This window comes from Paramisgurnus dabryanus, chromosome 24 (genome assembly GCF_030506205.2).
Source record: "Paramisgurnus dabryanus chromosome 24, PD_genome_1.1, whole genome shotgun sequence".
Classification (NCBI taxonomy): domain Eukaryota; kingdom Metazoa; phylum Chordata; class Actinopteri; order Cypriniformes; family Cobitidae; genus Paramisgurnus; species Paramisgurnus dabryanus.
Window position 1 is genome coordinate 21,824,135 of NC_133360.1, and position 23,100 is coordinate 21,847,234.

At 37.0% G+C, this 23,100-nt stretch overlaps 1 protein-coding gene across 2 annotated transcripts in view; it reads left to right on the plus strand.

Moving 5' to 3' along the window:
• The window catches only part of rnf123 (ring finger protein 123), a 197,045-nt gene that overhangs the window by 16,712 nt on the left and 157,233 nt on the right, over positions 1-23,100 (plus strand). Inside the window, exons 8-23 of one of the 2 annotated variants that reach the window (XM_065259459.1) lie at positions 155-241; positions 330-397; positions 1,776-1,901; positions 2,145-2,259; positions 2,362-2,466; positions 2,589-2,714; positions 3,102-3,194; positions 5,533-5,606; positions 7,159-7,276; positions 7,610-7,709; positions 7,789-7,856; positions 10,589-10,660; positions 12,463-12,583; positions 12,874-12,975; positions 21,807-21,907; positions 22,052-22,238. In XM_065259459.1, the coding sequence (XP_065115531.1) occupies positions 155-241; positions 330-397; positions 1,776-1,901; positions 2,145-2,259; positions 2,362-2,466; positions 2,589-2,714; positions 3,102-3,194; positions 5,533-5,606; positions 7,159-7,276; positions 7,610-7,709; positions 7,789-7,856; positions 10,589-10,660; positions 12,463-12,583; positions 12,874-12,975; positions 21,807-21,907; positions 22,052-22,238 (1,663 nt within the window). Of the gene's footprint in view, positions 1-120; positions 242-329; positions 398-1,775; positions 1,902-2,144; positions 2,260-2,361; positions 2,467-2,588; positions 2,715-3,101; positions 3,195-5,532; positions 5,607-7,158; positions 7,277-7,609; positions 7,710-7,788; positions 7,857-10,588; positions 10,661-12,462; positions 12,584-12,873; positions 12,976-21,806; positions 21,908-22,051; positions 22,239-23,100 lie in introns of both variants that reach the window. The other variant, XM_065259460.2, reaches the window with a different exon arrangement.

Genomic DNA, 23,100 nt, shown 5'->3' on the forward strand with positions numbered 1-23,100 from the left:
CGTAAAAATGTAGATTACATTGTGATTGTTTCTTGAACTTTCTGAATTTTAATCCGTCTGTGAAATTGTTTCCAACTTTGTGCTCCAGTAGCAACAAATCCCTGTTTTATGATGTATTAGGCCTATGAAACTGTTGCGGTCTTGTTGTCTTCAGGAGGGAGTTGGAGACACGCCAGACTCGTACGCTTATGACGGGAACAGAGTTCGCAAGTGGAACGTTTCAACCACCAACTATGGCAAGGTACAAACACATTATTGCGTACACTTAGGTTGTCCTGGTGAATACAGTGGTGAGTTTGACGTTATTTTGTCTTTTGCTTTCTATTTAGTCTTGGGCTGCTGGAGATATCGTCAGCTGTCTGATAGATTTGGATGAAGGAACAATTACATTTTGTTTGTAAGTATCAGTTTTAGGGCTGTCAAATGATTAATCGCGATTAATTGCATACAAAATAAAAGTTTGTGTTTGCATAATATACTGTATGTGTAGTTATTATGTATATATAAATACACAAACATTAATGTTTGTACTATAGAAACATTTACATGTGTATATATATTTATTTATATTATTTATTAGTGCTGGGCAAAGATTAATCACGATTAATCGCATACAAAATAAACGTGCATTTTTGCATAATATATGTGCCTGTGCTGTGTGTAATAATTTATGTATATTTAAACACAGACATGTCATATGTCACAAACATATATACATTTCAGAACATTTTTATTTATATATCCATTTTTTTGTTTATATATAATATAGAATATATAAAAATATAAATAAATATACACTGCAAAAATTATTTTCAAGAAAAAAATGACGTAAGAAAATAAGTCTAGTTTTTAGACAAAAAATATAAACAAGAAAAAAAATCTGCCAATGGGGTAAGCAAATTTGATTTTTTCTTGAATTTAGTGTTTTTTTTAATTTTTAAAGATTTTTTTGCTTACCCAATGGCAGATTTTTTTTCTTGTTTGCTTCTTACTTAGTATTTTTGTCTTGTTTTTAGTAAAAATATCAAAAAATTCTTAAATAAAGATGTATTTTCTTGATGAGCAAAATTACCAAGGAAGATAAGTCTAGTTTTTAAACAAAAAATATACACTTTAAGTAAATTAGAAAAAAATCTGCCAATGGAATAAGAAACATTTTCTTGAAATAAGTTAACTTTTTTCATAAACACTTACTAACCCTAACTCCATTGGCAGATTTTTTTGCTTGTTTTAAGCACAAATTCGCTTAAAGTTTATATTTTTTGTCTAAAAACTAGACTTATTTTCTTAGGTCATTTTGCTCATCAAGAAAAAGCATCTTAATTTAAGAATTTTTAGATATTTTAACTGAAAACAAGACTCTTAAATACATACATGAATGAATGTGTGTGTATTTATATATACATAATAATAACACACAGCAAACACTCATATCTTATGCAAAAAAATTCTCTTTTTTTCATGCGATTAATCGCGATTAATCTTTGCCCAGCACTATTTATTATATAATAAATTATAATTAATATAATTCATAAATTAATATAATTGTATAATTAATAAATTAATATAATTGTATTATTAATAAATTAATATAATTGTATAATTAATAAATTAATATAATTGTATAATTAAAAAATGAATATAATTCTATTATTATTTTAAATAATTTTATAATTGCATGTTTTATGCTAACAATTGTAAAAGTGTTACACATTGGATTCGAATTTTTTTTTTATCAAATTTAAATGGCATTGTTTTTTTGTTTTGTTTTTTAGAAATGGACAGTCTCTTGGTGTGGCATTCAGTAATATTAAGATGGGGCCCAGCATAGCTTATTTTCCAGCCATCAGTTTGTCATTCAAGGAGTCTGTAGCATTCAACTTCGGCAGCCGTCCTCTCAGATATCCTTACCTATATATTAATTTATAATCATATATAATTGAAAGTTATCAAAAGTATTTCAATTGAATAAAGTATAGCATAAATATAGATTTAAACTTTATTCCTTAATTGTATTCATGATTATGTATTATTTATGAATAATTATTATCTATTTATCATTAGCAACATTTCTCAAAATTTGAGGTAAACTGTCATGTATTTCAAAACTAATCTGTTTGTCCCTTAACCCATTTATTCCTCACGTACCCTGTGGAGGGTTACCGTCCACTACAAAGCCCACCAACCTCTGACCTCATCAAAGCCAACAGACTTCTGGGATACATCAAAACTCTTCTGTCCACCACCATTGACACAGAGGTATCTGACTTTATTACATGTATTACTTGTCACTAGCCACTGTAATGCTTTGATCTTTTTTAATTTATTTGGTTTTGGAAAAATATTTCTTCTTTTGTTCAGGAGGAAAAGGTTGTTGAGAGCAGCAGTGCATCATGGCAGCTTCATGGCGATTCGACGGTCCTGATGACCCTTGCACATATATTTAACCATTTTTCACCTCTTATGGTAAACAGATCGCTCCGCAATATTATTTTTAGTGATATAAAGGACTTTTTATTAAACAGGGTCCATGATTTTACTCATTTGTCATCTGCTTTATCCATTGGGGTTGTTTGTGTGTTTTCTAGTGTAAAGTTTATTTGGTGGAGGATGTGTTGATGAAGTTCTTGTTGAGTATACTGGAAGGTGGAGGATCGGTTGAAGAGCATCCGCTTATACAAGAATTGCTTGATCTGTTCTGGCTGCTCATGGAGGTAAAGAGATAAAACTCTAAAGTCTCTCAAAGCATGTGAAGTGAACCTTGTTACATTAAATGAGAAAAGAGGCATCTTACATTTGTTAGAAATCCCGTGGTGTTTAGTTTTTCGGAGATTATCAATTGCTTCAAACATACACATGCATGTCAAAGGCATTTTAGGGACCACTACGTTAGCACAACAGAATTGTTTAAATTTGTAAATGTGGCTTGAGTGTCTTACTGTTTTCCAATCTAAATTCTGTTTGTCTTGTACTGTTTGTCTAATAATCGATCACAGTGTGACAGGTTTGAACATGTAAGAACAAGAATGAGATTCAAGCTATTGGAAAGTGTTTCAATCAGTGTTTCATCATGCAAGATTGTGATTTCTGTCTGCCTGCAGGACTATGAGGTGAACGAGTGTTTGAAACAGCTGATGATGTCACTGCTGAGAGCGTATCGCTTTTCTCCCATCATTCCTGATTTGGGATTTCAGGTATTGAACTCTTCTTCCTAGTTTCTATAGCTTATATATAATTGTCTGTAGCGTAGTGGTTAACTTGCTAGTAACTAAAAATTTCATATCATGATTATAGTGACCAAAGTTATCACGGTTATCAGTATTATCATGGTTTTGTTAAAATGAGATGGAAATGTTGGAGATGGAAGTGTACTAGTAAACAAACAGTTGTAGTTATTTCCATTGTGTTTTTTATGAAGACATTTCACATTACTACACTCTCCGAAAAAGTTGTACAAAAGCTATCAATGGTGCAGTACCCTTTTAAAAGGTCCTAAAATGTACCACATAGGTAAAGATACATTTGGCAGCAATACTGTACTGTATGTACCTTTGAGATACTACTTTGTATCTTTATTGGTACTAATATGCACTGCTTGCACTGCAAAAAATGATAAAAAAAAATCTTAGTATTATAAATGTAAATATCTAAAAATACTAAAATTAAGATGCCTTTTCTTGATGGGCAAAATGACCCAGGAAAATAAGTCTAGTTTTTGGACCATAAATATAAAATGTAAGTGATTTTGTGCATAAAACTAGGGGAAGCAAAAAATCGTGAACATTTTTCTTGGGGCGTTTTCAAATTAGCACTTTTGGTGCGCACCCGGGTTCGATTGACATCAGAGTTTGGTACATTTGGATGATGTGAACGCTGTCTTCCGAACTCGGGTGCGCACCCGCGAAGCGTACTCGAGTCCGCTTAAAAAGGGTGGTCTGGGGTCCGGTTCATGTGAACTCCAGATCGCTTCGCTGCTGATGTGAGCGCAATCTTACCAAATCGCGGAAGTGAACCGCTGTTAATTACGTATTATATGGAATGTCCCACGAAAACAGACGTGTGTGTTTGTGTGCGTGCACTAACTTGACAACAAAATGCATAGAATGCTTGCTTGACTTTTGTTCTTATTTTTTAAACCTTTGTTTTGGTTTTCAAAGAAATAATACAGAAACGCACTTGCGTCTGTCTGCCCCAAACATACTAAAGTCGTTTCGATGACAACGGGCTGTCCGCCGACGTCAATTTTTGCGGAGGCATTCCGAAATCGTTTCTCTGCTTGCAGTTCGTCAATCACGCTGCAGCTTGATGATGCAAGCGTACCGCGGTTCGAATCAAAAATAATATGTGAACATAGTCCATGGGGGGCATGGGGAGGGGGGAGCAATCGAACTCTGGTTCGGACCAGGCAAGCGCACCAAATGTGAAACCTACCTTAAACACTAAATTCAAGAAAAATTTGCTTACCCCATTGGCAGATTTGTTTTGCTTGTTTTATGAACAAAATCACTTAAATTTGAAAACTAGACTTATTTTCTTGGGTCGATTTGCTCATCAAGAAAAAACATCTTAATTTAAGAATTTTTTGATATTTTTACTGAAAACTAGACAAAAATAATAAAGAAAATGTTTTCTTGAAAATTTTTTGCAGTGTGTACCTCCACTGCAAATATTACTTTCTTACTTAGACAAAACATATAAAATTTAAGTGAATTTGTGCTTAAAACCTGCAAAAAAATCTGCCAACATTTTTTGCTGAATTTTTCCTGTATTAAGTAAATTCAAGAAAAAATGTCTTATTCCATTGTTAAATTTTTTTTTGCTTGTTTTAAGCACAAATTCACTTAAATTTGATATGTTTTGTCTAAAAACTAGAGATATTTTTTAAGATCATTTGCTCATCTAGAAAATACATCTTGACCTAAGAATTTTTATATATTTTTACTAAAAACAAGACAAAAATACTAAGTAAGAAAGTCATTTTTTTGTGGTGTCTGAGGTACTAATATGAACTTTTAGGTTCAAAGCTGTACTTTTTGAAAGGGTACCGCCCCAGTGACAGCTGGGGTACATATACTGAACAAAATTATAAATGCAACACTTTTGTTTCCCCCCTTGTTTTCATGAGCCGAACTCAAAGATCTAAGACTTTTTCTATGTACACAAAAGGCCTATTTCTCTGTGGCCTATTTTTCTGTGGCCTTTTATTGTGTCCAGCCTAAGGCACACCTGTGCAATAATCATGCTGTCTAATATCAGCATCATTGATATGCCACACCCGTGAGGTGGATGGGTTATCTCGGCAAAGGAGAAGTGCTCACTAAAACAGATTTAGACAAATTTGTTAACAACATTTGAGAGAAATGGACCCTTTTGTGTATCAGCTCAGAAAAATAGGGGCAAAAACAAAAGTGTTAGGGTAAGGACCTACGCACAACTATAATGAGCCCTTAATACTAAACATTCTGAACGTTTGCGGTTGTATTAAGACATTTTGACCTGTATTGTATAATTTTTCTTTCATATATTTTACAGATTCATTACCTGCGTCTGACCGCGGCAATCCTCAGTCATGAGAAGTCCAGGAAGTACCTGCTCAGCAACGTATTATATCCTTTTTATTTATAATACAGGTTTCACTGTGTATTAATAATAAATTTGTTAGTTAAGGTGGTAGGGTTGGGCGGGTGGGTGTTGTCGAGGGCGTGGCAATCAAAAGGGCGGGGGCGTATGTGTCATGATGAAAATTAAAATATATTTATTTAAAACTAGACTAGATTAGGACAGGAACTAGGACAGAAAATGAACACATACTAGATTATTAATGAATTAAATGTTTTTACCTCTAATAGGAATAGCTGCGTGATGAAGTGAAACTAAAGGGTTAATAAACACAAGCTTAAAGCAGATTTTGTAGAACGTCTGGCGAACGATGATAGATAGCGCAAAAATTGTAAAAACTGATTATTTCCCACTATTAATTACATTATCTTAAAGGAGTGTTACTACTGTAGCATGTAAATAATGCACATAAATAACGTGAGCAGAGCGCTCAACAATTATATTGAATCAACAGGCACGTGACACCTAGCTAGCAGGTTGCTCAAACAACAAACTCACCAGCTAACTTACTTTAAATTTGCAAGAATTATAGACTAATACAATAACAGGCTTAAATAACCCCAAAACATAAGTCCGCTTACAGTTCTCACGGACACGCGTTTTATTAACTGGCTATCCACCAGACATGACGGACCACTTCTTTATCTAATTTCGGCCGTGTGACGCGCGTGCACGCTCGCGGTGTGAAGTGCGCCCGAGCTATTCTCCGAGATGTTTTATCAACTGGCTAGTTATCCTCCAGACAGTGAAGGTCCGGACCACGTCGTTCACATTTCGGCCATGCGGCCCGCGTCCCCGCTTACAGTGTGAAGCGCGTACGCGCTTTTCTCCGAGATGCACTTGACAGCCTTTTGTGCAGCAATTTTTTTTTTTGACGCATTTTTTTGGGGGGGTTTCCAAGCTTAGGCGGGCCGCCCGAACTGAAATGTGCTGCAGGAAACCCTGAATATATCTGACCCCTCCTGGCAAATTAAGTCGCAATGAGCAATTTTTTTAAACATGAGTTGTTATTTTTTACGAGTTGTTATTTAACATTAAAATGATTTAGGATTTGTTTGAATCTAACAGTGACTCTCAATTGGGTCGTTTCCGGAAGCTAGGTATTATAAAGTTATATTTATAAAGTTTAAAATATGGATATTTTTCTTACAATATCACATCGATTACCTGCAAAAGACCTTTATTAACCTCTTCGAGCCGTGTGGATTACTTCTGTGAGGAATGAGTGCACTTTTTTGGTCTTCAAAGTCAAAATTTGTTCCTTGATCCCTGTTTTCTCCCATTATCAGCTTGGAAAAGCAAGGACATTTATTTATTTATATATATATTGTATATTTATATACAAACACAGGCCCTTCACATTATTACTGTTACATCTTATTGACCAGGACCAGGCCTATCCATTTAAAAGAAGTACATTTAACATCCTAAACTGAACCGTAATTGATATAGGCATAATACAAATGAGTTTGTTCATGATGAATGCATAATGTGTATTTAGTTTAGATATTTCACAAACTTGGCCCTTAACAGTGTCACGTTCGATGTGCTGCGATCTGTGGTCTTCTTTTACATCAAGACTCCTCTGAGGGTGAACGAGGCGGGGCTAGATGAACTGATCCCAACCACATGGTGGCCAACGCGCTTCGACAAAGAGGTGAGAGACGCCATCTGTGTTTTGGTTGATCGGATGACAGGTGTATGATGCTGGAATGAATGTGGCTAGGCTAAATGCTAACACATTCACAAGGCGCTGTACAAAGATAAAAAGTGCTCGCATTAAAAAAGATAGTTATGTATTAATTCGTCTAAGCTGAGGTAAGAACATAGTAAAATATTGAAAAAAGGGGGTGTTTTTCTTTTAAGGCTTCGTGTTTTTATTTTCACTATAACTATGATATAAGCCTTTAGTGTCTTATTGATCTTATAAAGTCTCACACAGACCTCTTCTGTAAATTACAGATAAATAATTCTTCCTTGTTTCTTTCAGGGTAAAGATGAGAGAGATACACGAGAAGAGACATCAGAGGAGAGGCTGAAACGCCGGGCATACGAGCGAGGCTGTCACAGGCTAAAGAAAAGGATTGAGGGTAAATCACACAACATTACACATATCAGATCTAACACTGTGACACTCAACTGAACCCATGTGTGTGTGTTTGTGTGTAGTTGTGGAGGAGCTACAAGTTCAGATTCTCAGACTGATGTTAAACAACAAGGACAAAGGAACGGAAACGGTAGTAAATTTCTCTGTTGTGTCTGATCACTTTAATCCTAGACAAGTTGTTACAGACTTAGTAAAAATGGTCTATGCTCTGCTGAACACAAAGGAAGATATTTATACAGGTCTCTACTTGAGCGGGAGAAAATGATGACAGAATTTAAATTGAACTTTTAGGTAAAAACATGTCAACAGTTTAACTTTAGCTTTATACTTGTTTATATTGTTTATATTTTATGACAGTTAATCTGAAAGTTAAATATTATGTAGTGAATCATTTATGCTAATGTCAGTTATAGCGCCCCTTGTGGAATTGCCAAGAATTGAAATAAAGTTTTTGCATTGAAATAATTTAGGAGATTGTGCTTTACGCATTAAAGGGATAGTTCAAAATCAAAATTTGAACATATATGACCTACCCCCATGTCTTTAAAACCCGTTAGTTCTTCGGTACACATTTTTAGATATTTTTGATGAAAACCGCGAGACTTGTGACTGTCCCATAGATTGCTAAAAGAATGAAATACATCGTCAAAAAAGCGCTGTCAGTGGTTCTATTAGAATATTACAAAACTGTGAGAAAACTTTTGTGCGCAAAGAAAACAAAACAAACAAGTTCATTCAACAATTTGTTCTCCTCCTTGTTTTTTCAGTGCACGCTTTTGCCAGTGTTTTTACTTTTTCATTTAAGCCATTAGGCAAACATTGTAAACAATACTTCAACACCCTTTATAAATGCACAAATTAGTTACCAGTGTATTCTGTGTCTGTAAGTTAGCAATTACGTCGGCAGGCTATGACGCATGCGGCGTAGTTTGCTCATGAACGCGCACTGAAAGGACCAAGGAGGAGAAAAAAGTAATTACCATATTTTCCGGACTATAATGGTGCTTTGACACCGACGCGTTTCAGGCATCAAAATCACGTATACCGCGCCTAGTTTGCCGCTTGAACAGTTTGAATGCATTCGCGCGTGTAGAGCGGAGTAGACGCGCGGAAAAAGCAAGCATTTGACACGCGTCAGACGCAAAATCCGCTTCTTGTGGGAGAGGGGCAAGTGCTATGCGGTTGTCTATTTGCAAGATGACTGATTGTGCATTTATCAAAAGAGTTACCAGTTTGTATTTGGTAACCTTACTACAGGGGGAAAATAAACGGCGCGGGTCGATAAACGTCACGTGACTCAAAAGTGAAGTGTGTATTACAACTTACCAGGTTGCCCAATGTCCTCACTGACACTCTTCCAATCGAGGTCCTTTTTATTCCTGTCTCCTCTATAGAAATAAGAACCTGTGTCGTATAGCTCCGGGTGACTGCTTACGGACAATATCAAGCGTTGGTTGAATGAGTGACTCCAGGCGGGGCTTCCACCACAGCAGCAAGCAGGTTCCTGATTGGTTAACGCTGCGCGAAATTCCGCTAAAGTTCAAATTTTTCAACTCGGGGGTCAGCCGCAAATTCGCGTGAACCGCAAAATGCACAAAAAGCACCATTCGCGCGTATCGCGCACAACGATCAATTTGCTCCTTTCGCGGGAGCTAGACGCGCGAATGAGGCGGAAACACGTCTTCACATTGACTTAATATTGAAATCACTCGCGCTTCACGCCTCTACCGCAGTTGGTGTAAACGCAGCATTAGTCACACTTTTTTCATATTTTGGGGGGTGCTGGAACTTTTAGTCAGGTGCGACTTACGTCAAGATTATTTCATATGAACCAAGAGAAAACATTACCGTCTACTGCCGCAAGATTCCGCTCTATGCTGTTCCTGTATTTATGTAATTCAATAGATTCAGTGATGTGGAATGACTTCGGGACCTTTTTTAACTTGATTTGGCTTGTCAGATTAATTTAGCCTATTCAGCCTCCCATGTATATTCTGTATGCTATTGTGTAACGTGTAAATTACTGTTTATGTTACTTTAACATGTACGGGCACCTATTCAGCCTGCTTTTCTGTGCTATTGTTTAGTTGAATAACTTTCTTCGGCTTGGATTTTGTGAAATCATTTTCTAAATAAATGCGACGTATAATCCAGTGCGACTTGTATATGTTTTTTTTCTCTTCAAAACGCATTTTGACGGATGCGACTTATACTCCGAAGCGACTTATAGTCCGGAAAATATGTTAGTTTTCTTTTCTTTTCTTTTCTTTGCGCACAAAACTGTTCTCGTCACTTCATAATATTCTGATGGCACATGGACTTTTTTGGGGATGTCTTTTATGCTTTTCTTGGTTGAATAGTGGCAGTTGAAAAGCAGTATATGGGACAGTCACAAGCCTCCCAGTTTTCATCCAAAATATCTAAAAATCTATTCCAAAGAAATTTTTTAGCGATTTTGGAAAGACACAGGGGTGATTTAAGATATAGACGGTTTCAGCAGTAACAACATAAACACGCGGCTTTCGTGGTCGTCACGTAACTTCCGGTAAACTTTGCGAAGAATAAATAACAACGAAGTCCTTTTAAAGTAGTTTATTTATATAGCAAGTAAAATATACAACACGTATATTACATAGGAACTGGACGAGGTATTTGTTTAAGAGTTCGGTTTCAGCAACTAGTCAGGCCATGTCAGAAACCGGAATTAAAGTTCGGACCAGATGGCGTCACCGATGAAACGGTCTATAGTGCTATTCAATATACTGCTATTCAACTGCCACAATATTGATTTTGAAGTGAACTTTCCCTTTAAGTTGTTTGTGTATTATATTATCTGTCTCATACATATTTCTCTTTTCTCAGGGGGAAGCTTCCCGATACATTTTCCTAAACAAATTCCGCAAGTTTCTGCAAGAGAACGCCAGCAATCGAGGGGTATGAGATTTTTCTGTTCAGTCAGATCACACTAAAATCCTTTACGTTAAGTCAAATTTATAGTTGTATGAGGGTGGTCTACGTCGTAGGTTATCCGTAGCCTCTGTGTAGCCTGACGTGCACCTTGCCAAATTTTTAACAGCACGTCAGTTCTGCGCAGACCACAAGCGATGTGATTGTTCCACTAGAACCCCTCCCATCAGGTAAAAAAACTGCATCATAAGTATTTCCGTTTGCGATGGTGAGAACAAATATGGACCAAGTTGAGGAGCGAATTAACAACATAAGTCGCTGTTTATTTACGTCCATCACTGCCGGTCATCTCAAAACATACACAAGTAGTTGCTGTTTCTTCTTTGTTTGTGGGTAAACTTGCCAAGCTGCTTCTTCATTGACAGTCGCGCAGCTAATGTGGTAATGAAAACCGCCACGTATCCTACGCTGTCGCGGCTACGCCGTAGGACCTACACACAACTATAATGAGCCCTTTACTCGTGCCAGGGCTTCATTGAAAGCAGGTGATTGACGGATTTGTTTAAAGCTCCCATAATAACGCTGTTTCTGTTTATCTCATGTTAATCTTGAGTACCTGTGGAGTAGTATCACATCCTTCATATTTCCGAAGAGTCTTTAATTTTATCAGATTTATAAAAAACAGATCTACCTCAAGGCGCACAGCGGGAGGAGCAAGTCACAAGCAAGCAACACACACAAAACATTATCCCACTATCTCCGCATAACGTACGGTTCACTACATATTTGTGTCGTTTACATTATATGCACTTACATGTCGATTGTCAACAAAACACAGACATTTAATGCAGGTTTACTTACCGCTTGCGCCCCATTTTAACAAAATCAAGCGCTAAACAAATACACACGCACAACTCTGCTGCCACCCCGGATAAACAAACTATATCCATTGTTTCCATAAGGCTGGGTTCATTGGAAAACTGAACAAGCTCGCAAACAACAACAACACACTACTATACTTTGGTGACGTTGATTTTTTGTCAGCTCTTGTGTGTGCATGCGCTATTCCCGTTAAAGTGCCCATATAAGGACTTCCACCATACTTGGGGGCTCTGTTACACAACAGATTCAGTATTTAAAGCAACACCAAAGAGTTTTTTTCACCTTAAAATAACGTTTCCAAAAAAGTTCCATAAAACAGGGTGAACGGCACTTTCACATTCGCTTTGAAGCTCTCTATCGGCCAAAACCGCACTAAAGAAGTTTCCAACCGTCGGATTGCGGTCCTGTAGTTCGAGTGAAAACTACAAAAACTTGCTTTACTGCAGACCTAAAATCCAATCAGAGCCAGCGTTGCTGGAGTAGGCTAAATTATTTACGATAGTGGTAATAGTAAATTCCGCTTACAACCTGTAGGGGGAGCAAAGAGCAAAAACTCTTTAGTGTTGCTTTAAAACTGTCCAAAACTTGTAGGAAAAAGGAATGTGTTTGGCACAGAAATACCGTTTTTTGACACTTTGCCTATGTTATGCATGAGAAAGCCAACTCTTTAACTGTGTTAATAAGTCAGAATGCAGAAAATACAGTTAGACCTGCCCTTTAACGTGACCTCGAGACATTTTACTATCTCCAGATGCGAAATTTATAATAGGTCGAGATGTCACACAAACAGCTTCCAGACTCATTTAAGCTCGGAAAACAACCATTTTGACCTTCTGCGTGGAAAGTTGAACCCTTTTATTTTTAATTAAAGGGATGTTTTATACAAGGACATCTGTTTAATATTTGCATCAACTATATTGTAGTGTTTTGTGTGTTTGTATTTACAGAACCCCACAGTTTTATGTCCTCCTGAATACATGGTGTGCTTTCTACACCGGTTGATCACGGCCATCAGGAGCTACTGGGATGAAGGGAGGGAAAAATGTCCTGGAACCATCAGCAGTGAAGGTAGACAACACAAACACACACAGGTCTGTTACGCCGGCCACAACTAGTAACTGATCTTTAGTTCAACTTTATATTTTAGCTGATTTATATTGACTACACTGACCATAAATAAACATTAATAATGCCGTCAGAAAGCTTTTAGGAATGAGGCCGTGTCCTTCTGCGTTTTAATATTTGGCCACAAATGTGGACGCCATTATCATTGACTGTAAAGTGCTTTTGTCCTTGACTTCATAATATACATGCTATAGACAACAAACTTTGTAAACTTTTTTGTGTGTGTCCGTCAGACGCCTATGTTCCCCCTCAGCTGTTTTACAACGGGAAGGTGGATTACTTTGATCTTCAGAGGCTCGGTGGACTTCTTTCGCATTTGAAGAAGACACTAAAAGGTTAGTTCAAAAGAAATAAAACCTTGTTTTATTAAAATATGATGTGTGATGTTTGGCTGAGGCCACCAGGGGGAGCAGATAGTCAATTTGATTTTAAGCAGTTTGCTATGTCGGTAAACTTTCATTAGAAGATAAACAAGATGATACCGTTTTTATTATTTATTTTTATATATTTATTTTGATAAGAGACAAAATGTATACAGTTTTTTTATTTATTTTTATATGATAAGAGACAAAATGTATACAGTTTTAATATTTATTTTTAATAATGGTTTTTGCTGTATTGAGTGTGTGAATTTTGTTTGCAAACATTTTTTTAGAAACATTTATTCTCATTTATTTTGTGTTGTTTTTCTTAGTTGTAAAATCAGGTGTTTTGTTTTGAAACTTCTGAAAATTTGTTATTGATTTAACCAAAGCTGACAGGCAAACAGTATGGATTGATCAACGTAGCAAATTCGTTTTAGATTAAGACTGAATGCTTTGTACACAACCTAAGGGGCCTTTTTAGATTTAAAATTTGCTTTTGACTTTGCTATTAACCTAAAAAATAAGCCTATTCTTGTACTTTGATTTGTAGCATTATTAAAGTTTTTGATATGATTGGATGAGATGGAGGCTGGCTACGTTTAGAAAGACTTTAATGCAGATAGACATTGATTTGCCTCAAGGCAGCGTCACGTCCCGCAAAATTATTGACGAACAGTGGGGAGTACGAGAGCGAGTGAAGAGAAAAAGGGGATTTTCCTTTTATATGTGATGATATTTGTGGCTAGATTACCCAGAATGCGCTGAGGCATGTTATTTCACAATTGGTTTACCTCATAATGTGTTCATCAATAAAAGGCCACCAGTAATGTTATGCTTTCCGGCCACACTTTGGACATGCAGTTTTTAATGAACTATATGCACTCATCCCAAACCGAAACGTGGGATACAGGATGGATAATATGCAAATTAGAAATCACCCAGGAATTCACATGTGAATAGCATTTGGCAATTATTTTTGCAAGTCTGTGATGTGTTTTCATTGGTGGTGAGGCAGTCCTGTCACGCATCACTTGGTTGGACTATGGTTTGCCTTATTTTCATTCTGTCTTTTGTTTCCTAAAAACTCATCTTCACTCGGCGTTCCTCTTCTCGGTTCTTCTTTGATTAATCACTGATGATTACTTCGTCCTTTTTCCAATTATATTCAATCACCTCTCTGCTGATTGTCCCAAAAACATCTTCACAAAACTGATTTTCTTTGTGGCGTGAATTCAGCGTGAATAAGTGAAAAGTGCCAAATAGGGATGCTAAACAATTAATCGCGATTAATCGTTAGCAGAATAAAAGTTTTTGTTTACATCACATATGTGTGTAAACTGTGTATAATAAATATGTATATATATATATATAAATATGAACACATTCATGTATAATTTTAAGAAAAAAAAATGTATATATTAAGTATTTATATTTATATATAATATAAATTATACATAAATATACAAATGTATATACACATGTAAACATTTCTAAAACATATACATGCATGTGTGTACATTTATTTATACAAAGTTATTATACACAGTTCACACACATATATGATGTTAACAAAAACTTTTATTCTGCTAACGATTAATCGCGATTAATCGTTAAGCATCCCTAGTGCCAAATCCGTATTTTGTAAACTGTGCCAACTTGTAGTTGACAGGCTTCAGTTTGACCATCATATCTTGAAGTATTTGTGGTCTGCTTTCAAATCAAAGCTTGTTACCAGTCTCGACAATATCGATTTATAGGTTATTTAGCTGACATATTATATCAATTATTCTCTCTATTGTTGATTTTGGTCTTTAAACCGTACAAAATTTTCATATCCACTATATATGACCTGACCTATCATCTAGGTTTTTTTCTAGTTGTTTTTTTATTAAAGAGCACCTATTACATTGCTAAAAACAACGTTGTTTGGTGTATTTGCTGTAATACAATGTGTTTGCATGGTTTAAGGTTCAAAAAGCACTTTATTTTCCACATATCGTACATTATCATTGCTCCTCTGCCTCCCTAAAACGCGTTGAAGCTCATCATTCTGAAAAGCGTAGGGTCCTCCGATTGGCCACCTTACCAGTACGTGTGATTGGCCTAAATATTTCAGACGTCAGCCGGAAATGTAACCCTCCTTACCATGTTTTGAAGATAAGCTCTCAATGCACGACTAACAAGAGTTAATATCGTCTTTACTACCTTATCAATATGAGCCGAATCTGATTGATCAGCTTTGCCAGCCGCGCAGCGCCATTCTAAAAAAATCAAACACATTGTTTTCTATGAGTATACGCACACCGGCGCCGCCAGGTGGTGCCTGTCCGCGCCGCCCAACACTCAACACTTAACAGTTTTTTTCAACGGAGTTTCAAAGGACTCTAAATGATCCCAAATGAGGCATAAGGGTCTTATCTAGCAAAACGATTGTCATTTTTGACAATAAAAATAACAAATATACACTTCTAAAGCACAACTTCTCGTTTAAATCCGGTCGTGATTCGCCAACGTGACCCCACGCAATACGTCAGGACGTCAAGAGGTCACAGAGGACGAACGCGAAACTCTGCCCCAGTGTTTACAAGTGTTGAGAACGAGGACCGTTCCTACGTTGTTATATGTCGAATGATACTAATTAATGTCTTTGTGTCACTTTATTGTTTACAATGGTCCGCAAATGTGCGTCTTATATATGTAACACGCGACCTCCCTACGTCACTACGCATTTACGTTAGGTCGCGCTGGACCGGATTTAGACGAGAAGTTGTAATTTAAAAGTGTATATTTGTTATTTTTATTTTCAAAAATGACAATCGTTTTGCACTAAGACCCTTATGCCTCGTTTGAGATCATTTAGAGTCCTTTGAAACTCAGTTAAAAAAAACTGTTAAGTTTTGAGTTAAGTGTTACGTGTTGGGTTCCATTAAAGTCTATTAAAATGAGAAAAATCCTGGAATGTTTTCCTCAAAAAACATAATTTCCTCTCGACTGAACAAAGAAAGACCCTGCATTTCTCCCTGCATTTCTCAACAACCAATAAAATGATGACTTTAAAACTCCTAAGTCGTTGAGACTAGAAACCACCAATAACACCCTAACAACCACTTGGCAGTGCCCTATAGTGTTGGGGGATATGACCCATTATAGGCATCCGACAAAATGAAAGCCCACTATGAGCCATATGTCTGCCTGTCGTCGATAGGCACAACCCTAGTGCCCTAGCAACCACCAGAAACACCTTGGCAACTCTATAGCAATGCACTTATTGTAAAACAGCTTAGAACAGTGGTTCAGGGGGGGCCGCGACATGGTGCCAGGGGGGCCCCAGGTTTATGACATTTTATAACATACAGTAATTAAAATTATAAATTATGTGTAATTAAACCTTAACAAAATAAGGCTACTAACCAACAACACTAATTTGTATACTTTACTATGTTTTGTCTAATCAAAATGTTACATTTTGGATCAAAATTGTAATACATTTTCTTTGGGGAGGGGGATGCGAAAGAATGCACTATACCCCAGGGGGGCCGCAGGCTGAAAAAGTTTGAGAACCACTGGCTTAGAACACCTTAGGAACTGCATAAGACCGCCTTAGCAACCACCCATAACACCTTATCATCATGGTAGTAATTTTTTGCTGGTCAATTTCATCACTATTTACCTTTTGATTGGTCTAAGTCACATTTAAAACGTATTTGACTAATCATTTATGATAATCACACTTTAAATCATTGTGAATGGCAACACTTCTGATATCTGTTAAAATCTCATCAGTCAGTATGGCATTTCTGGAGCACTTTAACAAACTTCACTAAAGCTGTTTCAGCATTTACCTTCACTAGACAATTTCCATTTGAAGCTAAATGGATGGCCTTGCTGCTCTCTCTCCAACCTATTTCTGTGCCGAGTCCATCTAATGGCTTCAAGGTCGCTACAGTATGAAAAAAAATGTTTTTACAAAGCCGTTCCTCATCTTTGAACAGCGAAAGATGGCTAAACTCACACATACATGTAACGTTAAGTTTATTTTTCCTTATTTCTCCAAGGATAATTTGTAGGTTGATTTAGTGAATTGTGATTAATTGATCGAGTTACAGGTAATTTTACATTCTAGAGTTTCTGTGAATAGCATGTTTGAGACGTATGAGTGATGTGTGGGAAAATACATATTACTTGTGTTTTGCATAATTTTCAACCAAGCAATTTTGTGAAATTAATTTATTTTATTGTATGAGCTTTGGCACGGTATTACATTTTCACCACATTGCTTCTTTTGATTTATTTATATCTTAAGTCTTCCTTATACACTAGAGGTCTTCTCGGGTCTAAAGAAATGTACCCGACCAAAAATAACTTGTATCACTATTTACCGAACCCCATGTACATAAATATATTTTCTTAAAGAAAGACTCGACCCGAGACAAACACGAGAAAATTAGGGCACATTCACACTAAACAAACCAAACCATGCCCCAGCGCAATTGTCCCCCCTCCCTACTCCCCCAGATGCACACACTCACTTTTATCTGGGCACACTTTCATCATTAGTATGCGATTTTTTTTTTTTTTTTTTTTTTACAAAACAGGAAGTGAAGCGCTCTCTTAAGACTGGAACAAATCGTAATGTTACGTTTTTTTTATTATGAGTCATTTGGTAGGCGATGACCCCTCACATGCCATTATTTACTTAGTTGAAACCCTCCTGCGTGCATCAGAAGATTTTTAAGAAGGTGAGTGGTCGCAAAAATTGACGTCTCTCCTTTTGAAACGCGCTCTGCCGCGAGTAACGATCACACTGTGAGCCCAAGTGAATCACACTTCAACCCACCTCTGCAAGCCGGCCAGGGTGCGATTAACCAAATCATGCCTGGGCGTAGTACAAAGCTGTCACACTAGTCAAATGAACCAGGCTTTGGGGGTCAAACGTGCCCGAGCGTGGTTTGGTTTGGATAGTGTAAGCGCACACTTAAACCGGAATCGGACTCTATGGCAAATTTTTTTTAATTGACGAATGTAAACAGAAAGTAACCCCTTTGGCCCGCTGTTCCATTTATTTTCTTTTGTTATCTGATGACGACACCACAGTAACCGCTTAAATATACATTCAAAATTGATTGACAGGTCTGGCTCAATGAAAATTAACCTACCGGCAGCCACGCGATTTCGCAAGCACTCTTGACAAACAGAGGAGGGGTTGAAAAAAGACTCGATGCACACATGCAAGATATGGTATGGGGTCTTCTCGGGTCCGTTCGGCAAAAACACATTCATTTTAAATTACCTGCGACCAAATGCCACTACCTCAGGTCGGACCTCTGGTTTTCAGATCTAAGTGGGCTTGTGGAGACCTCTTATATACACTGCATGTTATAAGTTTCAAAGATAAAGCGTGATTTTTCTCCAGTCATCTATAACAGTGATTTCAAACTGGGGTACGGGGATCCCCCAGAAGGGTCCAAGGGGTTCCCAGAAAATTTCAAGAGATAAAAGACAAAGCCATGTGTGACCAATCAATAAATTTTGTAAACAATCTGCAGTCTTTATAATATCATAATTACTATTTTTTTTTTTATATTTTTTTGGAAAGGGGTCCCTTGCTAAAGGTTTATTTTAAGTGGGGGTCCCTGCCATCAAAAAGTAAAAAAAAAACAGGTCTATAACTTACTACAAGGACAAAAAGGCAATGAAAAATTATGTGGACAACAAAGTTAAATATAGTTAATCAATAGTAAAATAGCTTCTCGAAAAGGTTTTGTTCGTAAATACAGTGATTTAAAGTGGACATATAATCAAAATCGGACTTTTCACCTGTGCTATAATTGTGTCCCCAGTGCTTCTATTAACCTTGAAGATATGAAAAAGATCAACCCAGTTAGTTTTAGTAAATCATTTTCTGCAAGCATGTGAAAAAAAGATCATTTAAATTGGTCTCCCCTTGTGATGTCAGAAGGTGATAATACCACCTCTTAATCTGCACTATCCGACCACAGAACTGTCATTTAGTACAGAGATCAGCTCATTTGCATTTAAAGGACACACCTAAAAACTGCACATTTTGGCTCACACCTACAAATTAGCAGTTTTAACATGTTATAATAAATTATCTATATGGTATTTTAAGCAAAAACTTCACATACGCACTCTGGGAACACCGAAGATTTATTTGACATCTTAAAAAGTCTTGTGAAATGTCCCTTTTAACATTATACGAATACTTATATTTATTATTATCATGATTATTCCCAATAACAGTATATTCAATTGTGTGTATAAAATTAAGGTGTCTTTCATAATTAAATAAGCGCACATTTACTATATATCCACTCTTCCGTTAAGTATTCCGGGTACCAATCCATACACCACTAATAACTTTTAGATTTATGAATGTGATCTCGTTGATGTTTATGGACACTTAGATTTATCGATGATTCACAGACGTGATTTTCGCAGGTCTCACCAAGATGCTATTTCAGCCCGACACTAAATTAATGAAACTATATCTCTCGGGTCATCCGTCCTGTCCGACCTCTTGCTCTTAAATTATGAGTCATACCACGATACGATAAATTAGTAGATGTAATTTGCTCATCTGGAAATAATTATGTCTATCTTTAAAAAATCAGTTTGACTAGGTCAGATATCACATATATCCTTTCTGAATATTGTACGTCAGTGCCCTGGCAACAGTGTCTTACAGTAATGATGTAAAAAACCATTTGAATGGACATAAAAGAGGTTAAATTGACAGATGACTATAGTTGCAAAGGTAGGATTGTTCAATAACGTTTGAAGGAGCCTAACTTAAATAATGTCCATATTCGGCACATTTCTCTATCGCTCACTGAAATGAACTGTCAAGGCCATAAATGTCTTTACCGTTTCTGAAGTTCAGCCTTTTCTTTTAATCTTTTCTGAAGTAGCTGCTATTACCGATTCTTCTTTCAAATACTTCTCTGTTGGACACAAGTTAGATTGCTCGGGATATGTAGACGATTGGAGTGAAATGGAGCACATATGTCTCCTAAAGTCTTCTGGTGACTTGAAGCTTTGATTTTTATTACTCTTCTGTCCAGAAGAAGAAAAATGGGCATTAATAAATAATAAGACTGGAGTGTTCATGAGAAGGAAATTTCTTTTTGGTTTGGACTTTTTGAGGGAAAACAAATCTTCGTCCTTTTCTCGGTGGCATTGTCTCTTTAATTATAAATAAAGTTTTAAGGGTGTCGTTTCTGCACCGCTAGTGTCACCAAACAGAATACTCAAAATAAAGATTATAAACGCGCTTCGTGAATATTTCCCTTGTCTATTTTCCATATCATACAGATAGCTCCGCCCCAAACTGGTGCTATTGGTTGAGCCAGTGTTGCTTTGTTGGGTGCTGCTCACACAAACAGATCAAGGGCTTTATCTTACACCCGGTGCAATGCAGCGCAAGTGTCTTTTGCTAGTTTCCACCGTGCGCAATTATCATTTTCACGTTTAGCGCCACGTTGTTTAAATAGCAAATGCATTGGCGCCCCCTTTTGCGCCCATGGGAATTCTGGTCTGAAAACGAGGTGTGTTCAGGCGCATTGTTGGTGCGTTGCTATTATTAGGCAACTAAAATAGACTACGCCATTGATCAACAAAAACATGCTCTAAAGTCTAATGTCAATATGAAATTCAATATGCAATATGTTTCTTGTTATTTACGGAGAGCGCATTATTAATATGCGCCTATAAACGGGACGACAACGCTGGTTTGCTTATCACATGCATGAATGCGCAGCAGCAAAAAAACGCTTTTAAATATGAAAGATTAAAGGATTGAATGTAAAGATTATTATTGAGTCTCTTGGACATAAATGAGGACTGATTATGAGACGTTAAAAGGCATAAAGAGCTGCTTCACCTGCAGCCTGGTAACTAAATAAAAAATTTGCTTTAAACAAATGCGTCTGTTTTTAAATGTGTTTTTTTTTAAATGCTACCTCACGGATTTATTGTATATGATGATTTATTGTACCTGTGAATATTGTGCGATGAGAAAAATTTTTAAGTAATGCTGAAAAAAACTGACGCTGTCCAAGTGCTGAAACGTGCAGAGAGCCGTTTGTAAATTCTTTATCTCCTGTTTAAATTAAGTATTTTTACAGTAAAAACCTTTTCTTACATACTTGTAAATTATTTTTTGATGATATTGGATAGCCATACATTTAAAGCAATTAAAAGCCTGCTTTTTACTTCCATGACTAAAAGAAAACGGGTTTTAAAGGTTTTAATAAAAAAGAACAATTTCAATACAAGTGAAAAACAACACAATTATTTAAAATTAATCTTAAAGTGGGGATTTTCTTCCTCCGCTTAGTTTTTTAATTTACAAAGTCCGTCATCTAAATAGGGATCAGACATAGCGCCAGCGCAACTGGCTTTTAAAGGGGATGAGAGCTGAGACTCTTATTGGTTTATTGCACGTTACTCCCATAACACTCCCATTAATCATTAAAAAAATAGGACCTACCCTTTTCAACCACGCGCTCGGCGCACAAAACATTTTTCCCGTCGTTAAATTAGCAAAAGTGGATTCGGACACGCCCATTTAGACCGTGCGCCGTGCGCTTTAGACAATGCGCTTAGATCGTTAAAATAGGGCCTTAAATGTTTTAATACTGAATTTAAACTTTACACGCCAATGAATCTGTACGTTGCTTGCTTATATTTGTTACTGCGTATTAACCTTAGATAAAATAAAAGCTTACGCACTGTACCTTTAAGCAACTAAAATAAATATAAAAAATTTGCCTTGTTTTCAGATGACTTGGCCACAAAGGCCAACATCATCATAGACCCAGCGGAGATCCAAGCCACCTCCATGGATGACCTGGATGAAGATGAGGAGTCGGGAGCCACACAGGTATCTGCTGCTCGGATTTTCTTTGTGTATCTTAATAAAATAGATTGAAAAATAAATATGTATGGACATTAAAACTTCTAAAACAACAAGGTGGTGGTGGCCTTGACTTGTGCACAGTACTGTATGTGTGTTTCGGATCCATAGAGACCATCTGGCGCCATTGGTGGTGCAATGGCTCGTCCCGGCTGGTTGAGCTCGCCGACCCTGGGCCGGGCCAACCGGTTCCTCAGCACCGCCACCGTCAGCCTCATGTCCCCCGGACGACCACTCGCCCCACCTGAGAAGGTTAAAGTCCGGACGCTTGTAGTAGACCAAAGAACAGAGGAAGACAGTGAGTCCAATGATTTACCGTACTTACATTTTAGGCTAAGAGAAATGAGCTAGAGTTTCTATTTTCACAATATCTGCTGTTAAAGGCGGGGTACATGATTTTTGAAAAACAAGTCGGGCCAAGTACCAAAACACACTTGTAGCCAATCCGCAAGAAGGGTCATGTCTACAAACCGACATCATGGCGTATGTATGGGGCGGGTCTATCAAAAGAAGGTCTAGATTCTGTTGGGGTAGGGGCGTGTTTGTTAAGGTGATTTCAAATGTCAACATTGGCTTTCAGAGATCATGCACCCCGCCTTTAAAGGTGTCATATGACTAAAGAACATTATTTGGTGTATTTGGTGTAATGCAATGTGTTTAAAACTCAACCGTGTTGTGCTCTGATTGGGCAACTATCCAGTGCGTTGTGATTGGGCGAATACCATGTGATGGAAATGTTACGCCCCTTACCATATTTGGAATATCAGTTCCCAAAGCACACAACCTTGCAGCGGCGTCAACAATACTGCAGCGAGAATAAAAGTTAGGACTTTTTTCTTTGCATATATAATTTGGGTGCTATTATGCAAATCTTCCCACACAGTGGCGTAGATATGTGGGGGCGTGCTTGAATGAGGCGTTTTAGTTTGTTGTTTTTTGGGTTTGAGACTTTATAGGTGGGGTGCGTGATTTTTGAAAAACACTTTGGAAAAGCGAGTTGGGCCAACTACTGAAACACACTTGTAGCCAATCAGTAGTAAGGGGCGTGTCTGCTAACCGACATCGTTGCCTGGGTTGCGTATGTGTGGGGCATAGACTACAATGGCAAAGTTTAGTATACCTGTATGCAAGACTGATGCCCTATTACACAGCTATACAGA